Here is a 6,000-nt window from a genome sequence, read left to right as displayed (position 1 = left end):
TTTACTCTGAGGAGGGCTGCATTACACTCTGAAGGGGCTGCATTATACAGGGCTGAATTATACTCTGAGGTGGGCTGCATTATACTCTGAGGGGGTTGCAGTATACTTTGAGGGGGGCTGCATTATGCTCTATCAAGGACCACTGTCAGTGCATTAAACTATATTTACTATATGGGACCTGCATTTTACTGTATCGAGGACTATCTGTACCAATCATTCTTCCTCAGGCGGAGTAAGGGTAGGTGCACACGGTCAGTGAACAATGCGGGTTGGATGCTGCATACTTGTGCAGCGTTCAGATGTTACAGCATAGTAACAGATGCCTACGGACCATCCGCAGAGATGGACATGCAGAGCGTCTCTCTAGACTGCAGCATGTCAATTTATCTTGCAGAGACGCGAATCTCCGCAAGATAAATTTCACCTGTACAATGTACTGGTTGCAGTGAATCTGCACGGTTCAGTGTACACATGTGGATTCACCAGCGTTCAATAGACGGCAGCGGACATGTGCTGCGTCTAAAGCACTGCCAATTACTGACTGTGTGCACACATCCTAAGGAGGCTGGGAAACAAGTGTCGAACAACTTCAATATTGTCGATCGCGCTCGTTTAGCAGCCTGAACTTAGTGCAGGTAAATGCAACCAAAATATTTCTGTGTGATGGTGCAATATCTGAGCATTTGGGGCCCCACTTTAAACTTTTACCCAGGGCCCCATTTTGTCTAAAACTGGCCCTGAATATACTGTAACTACTATAATACTCTCGCTAGGTTCAAGAAAAAAACTACTATAATACTGCTCCCTATGTACAAGAATATAACTACTATAATACTGCCCCTATGTTGTAACAACTCTGCTGGCATCACGGCATGGCCTCTCATCTCTAACACTATCTTACCCACTGCTCCAGGTCATATTGTGGTTTCTGTTTCTTGCCAGCATCATATTCTGTGCCTCTGCTCTCTGCATGCTCATATTCTGTGGCTCTGCTCTCTGCATGCTTCCTGGCTGTGTGCACAGGGGGTGGCGCCTGAACTCTCTGGTTCTTAAAGGAATCAGGTGCATCTGTCTAATCTGTTCCTGACCAATTACCAAGAGGTCTTCAGTATTTAATGCAGCTCCACCCAGTGGACTGGGCCTGTGCATTGTGTTAGCTCAGTTTGTGTTTAGCTTCTGAGTTGCCAGGCCTTGCTCTGTGTTACTCCCTCTCTAGAGGCTTTTCTCCTTGCCTTGCCTTGGTCTTGTTTGTCTGCCCTCCAGGAGGCTGTATATCCTGGTCCCTGTGTCTTTGCACTTGTACCTTGTCTTGTTCCATTACCTTGTCTGTACTTAGTCCTATCTATGTCTCCTTGTCTGTGACTTCCTTCCCTGCTGTGTCTTTCCTTGTGTTCTCAGTCTGCTTATGCTCCGCACTCTTGCGGCTCTGCCTGCTCTGAACTCTTGTGACTTTGCCTGGGCTTCGCTCTCTTGCAGCTTTGCCTCTGCTCTGCACTCCTGCAGTTCTGCTCCGTTCTACTCTGCTCTGCTGCTGCAACTCTTCTCCGCATTCCTTGCGGTTCCGCTCTGCTTAGCTTCTGTTGCTGCTCCATCTCCTGCTGCTCTATCATTCCTATCTGCAGCATTGCGTTCTCTCCTGTGTGAAAAGATCCCAACCTGTTCCTTCCCACTCCATTCCTTCCTGCTTGTTTCCGTACCTGCATCTCCTGTGTGAACAGGTCCCAACGTGTCTCTGCCGTGCCTGCCAGCCCTGTGTCTCTGCCGTGCCTGCCAGCCCTGTGTCTCTGCCGTGCCTGCCAGCCCTGTGTCTCTGCCGTGCCTGCCAGCCCTGTGTCTCTGCCGTGCCTGCCAGCCCTGTGACTCTGCCGTGCCGGCCAGCCCTGTGTCTCTGCCGTGCCTGCCAGCCCTGTGTCTCTTCCGTGCCTGCCAGCCCTGTGTCTCTGCCGTGCCTGCCAGCCCTGTGTCTCTGCTGTGCCAGCCTACTCGTCTGAGTTTCATCAGTGCTCATCTGCTAGTCCTGCCTGTTGCCCACACCTGTCCTAGTGTTCCTGTTCTTCAAGTGGGATCAGCAGCCACAGCCAGACACCACCCTGGAGTAGCACCTGGCAGCTGCCAGCCACACAAGCCTGACCTCACCATCAGAGGCTCCAGTGAAAACCAAGGCAGCTGTCATAATCACACCCCTTCCAGGGTAGTCTGGTTCGTGGCAAAGTGGGGCCACAAACCCCCTTGGCTCACGCCCATCAGTCAGGATGTGAGCGTGACATATGTACAAGAATATAACTACTAGAATACTGCTGCCTATGTACAAGAATATAACTACTATAATACTGCCCCTATGTGCAAGAATATAACTACTATAATACTGCTCCTATGTACAATATTATAACTACTATAATACTGCTACTATGTACAAGAATATAACTACTATAATACTGCTACTATGTACAAGAATATAACTACTATAATACTGCTCCTATGTACAAGAATATAACTACTATAATACTGCTACTATGTACAAGAATATAACTGCTATAATACTGCTTCCTATGTACAAGAATAAAACTACTATAATACTGCTCCCAATGTACAAGAATATCTACTATATAATTGTCTAAGGGGTACTTCCGTCTTTCTGTCTGTCCTTCTGTCTGTCTGCAACTTCCGTCATGGAAATCCCACGTCGCTGATTGGTCTCGCCAGCTGCCTGTCCTGGCTGCCGCAACCAATCAGCGACAGGCACAGCCCGGCCGAGAATTAGTCCCTCCCTACTCCCTCCAGTCAGTGCCCGCTCCATACTCCCCTCCAGGCAGCGCTCACACAGGGTTAATGACAGCGTTAATGGACCGCGTTGCCACGGGTAACGCGCGCTGCTATTAACCCTGTGTGACCAACTTTTTTACTATTGATGCTGCCTATGCAGCATCAATGGTAAAAAGATCTAATGTTAAAAATATTAAAAAAAAACAACCTTCCGTCGTCTGCCGAGGCACGCGCGGCTGCCGCCAGCTTCCGTTCCCAGAGATGCACTGCGAAATTACCCAGAAGACTTAGCAGTCTCGTGAGACCGCTACGTCATCTGGGTAATTTCGCAATGTATCCTGGGAACGGAAGCTGGCAGCAGCCACGCACGCATCGACAGCTTCGCTGGACGCCGGAGGGTGTGTATATAACTATTTTTTATTTTAATTATTTTTTTAACAGATATATGGTGCCCACACTGCTATATACTACGTGGGCTATGTTATATACTGCGTGGGCTGCGTTATATACTACATGGCTGCTATATACTACGTGGCCTGTGTTATATACTACATGGCTGCTATATACTACGTGGGTAGTGTTATATACTGTGTGGCTGCTATATACTACGTGGGCAATGTTATATACTACGTGGGCAATGTTATATATTGTTTGGGCTGTGTTATATACTGCGTGGCCACTGTTATATACTGCGTGGTCTGTATTAACGCATCGGGTATTCTAGAATATGTCGTGGCCTGTGCTATATACTAAGTGGCTGCTATATACATACATACATACATACATACATATTCTAAAATAACCGATGCGTTGGAATCGGGCCACCATCTAGTAACTACTATAATACTGCTCCTATGTACAAGAATATAACTACTATAATACTGCCCCCTATGTACAAGAATATAACTACTATAATACTGTCCCTATGTACAAGAATATAACTACTATAATACTGCCCCCTATTTACAAGAATATAACTACTATAATACTGCTCCCTATGTACAAGAATATAACTACTATAATACTGCTCCCTATGTACAAGAATATAACTACTATCATACTGAAAAAGCAGAAGTCCAGCGCGGGTGATGTCCGCAAAAAATACCCTTCACTCCATATTCGACCGTTGAAACGCGTATGATTTTAATGCACTTTAAGCCTGTGACTGTCACTGGTATGAATCACCCGTTTTTGTGTCTATGGATATGAAGATGGACTTTGGATTTATGTGCTTTTAACGAATATGGAGTGAAGGGTATTTTTTGCGGACATCACCCGCGCTGGACTTCTGCTTTTTCTTCAAACTACTTGCTGCACTGCATGATCCGTGCGCTGGGCCTGAGAGGAGGTGAGCTGATCTTCGTTGCTTTTTCTTTTCTACTATCATACTGCTCCCTATGTACAAGAATATAACTACTATAATACTGCTCCTATGTACAATAATATAACTACTATAATACTGTCCCCTAAGTACAAGAATATAACTACTATAATGCTATCCCGTATGTACAAGAATATAACTACTATAATACTGCCCCCTATGTACAAGAATATAACTACTATAATACTGCTCCCTATGTACAAGAATATAACTACTATAATACTGCCACCTATGTACAGGAATACAACTACTATAATACTGCCACTATGTACAAGAATATAACTACTATAATACTGCCCCTATGTACAAGAATATAGCTACTATAATACTGCCCCCTATGTACAAGAATATAACTACTATAATACCGCCACTATTTACAAGAATATAACTACTATATTACTGCCCCTATGTACAAACTAATAACTACTATAATACTACTCCAGTGTACAAGAATATAACTACTATAATACTGCCCCTATGTACAAGAATATAACTACTATAATACTGCTCCTATGTACAATAATATAACTACTATAATACTGTCCCCTAAGTACAAGAATATAACTACTATAATGCTATCCCGTATGTACAAGAATATAACTACTATAATACTGCCCCTATGTACAAGAATATAACTACTATAATACTGCCACTATGTACAAGAATATAACTACTATAATACTGCCCCTATGTACAAGAATATAGCTACTATAATACTGCCGCCTATGTACAAGAATATAACTACTATAATACCGCCACTATTTACAAGAATATAACTACTTTAGTACTGCTCCCAATGTAGAAGAATATAACTACTATTATACTGCCCCCTATGTACAAGAATATAACTACTATAATACTGCCCTCGTTGAATATAAACCTTTTCCTTTCTTCATGCAGAATTTCTCATATTTACCTTATGATAACATCGGAAGTATGCCGCTCGCTCATCTGAAAACTTCTCCAGACGCTTTGGTCCTTTACTAGAAGCCTTCTTGAATACTAACCAAAACCTCTGATAAATCTGCAGGTAGAGAAGCAGAGATTTGTCACACACTAAACAGTCTCGAGAAACTCATTATATCCTTATAAAAAAACACTTTAAGTCTTATATTGCTCGTATTTTGTCTTGACTTTTTTGAAAGCTCAAAGCTGTGGCTTTCTGTACCCAAATACAACATATCACACAAAAAGCTATCAATGATTTGGTCCATCGGTATCCCACCCCCAGAGGACAAGGGTCCAGAAGGCCAATGTGAGGATTGGGAATAGGTGGCCTTCCCTTGCTGATGCTTTGAGAGCCTAAAGTTGCTCACAGCATCCACATCGGTAGCCATTGTTGGCCAAGAGCCCCACTGTATTTCTGCCCTCCTCCCAAAAGAAGTGAGCAAGAGATGAAAGGGATCCTCAAAGTCACATAGATTTTAGACCAGCAGGAGGGAAACTCATAAGGTTATCATCACATCCATAGTAGTCCTTGTAGCAAAGCAAATGCATATCAGTGAACACAACAAAATAAATTAAAACTAACCATTCATCAGATTCAGATGGCTCAAACAATGAGCAGCATGAATCAGACACTTGGGCAGCTAGAAACGTTTTAGTCTGAAACATTGTCAACAAACCATCCCGGGAACTATGGGCCTGATTGAATAAACCTTTTATGCCAGTATTCTGCCAACAGATATGCAGTGTCCTTATATCTAATATATAATTGCCTAGAATACTACTTCCTGCAATTTGTGCCAACTTCCGTGGCTTTGTCCGGAGCTAATGTCCGGAGCTAATGTCCGGAGCTAATGTCCGGAGATTAATTGCCTAGAATACTACTTCCTGCAATTTGTGCCAACTTCCGT

General features: G+C 43.6%; 1 protein-coding gene across 3 annotated transcripts in view; it reads right to left on the bottom strand.

Moving 5' to 3' along the window:
• The window catches only part of DOK5 (docking protein 5), a 137,312-nt gene that overhangs the window by 28,527 nt on the left and 102,785 nt on the right, over positions 1–6,000 (bottom strand). For all 3 annotated transcript variants that reach the window (XM_069750927.1, XM_069750928.1, XM_069750926.1), the window contains exon 2: positions 5,061–5,168. In XM_069750927.1, coding sequence (XP_069607028.1) covers positions 5,061–5,168 — 108 coding nt within the window. The remainder of the gene's footprint in view (positions 1–5,060; positions 5,169–6,000) is intronic.

The sequence above is a fragment of the Ranitomeya imitator genome, chromosome 2 (genome assembly GCF_032444005.1).
Source record: "Ranitomeya imitator isolate aRanImi1 chromosome 2, aRanImi1.pri, whole genome shotgun sequence".
Lineage (NCBI taxonomy): Eukaryota > Metazoa > Chordata > Amphibia > Anura > Dendrobatidae > Ranitomeya > Ranitomeya imitator.
Note: the sequence above shows the minus strand (reverse complement) of the source record. Positions and strands in the feature narration are given on the sequence as shown.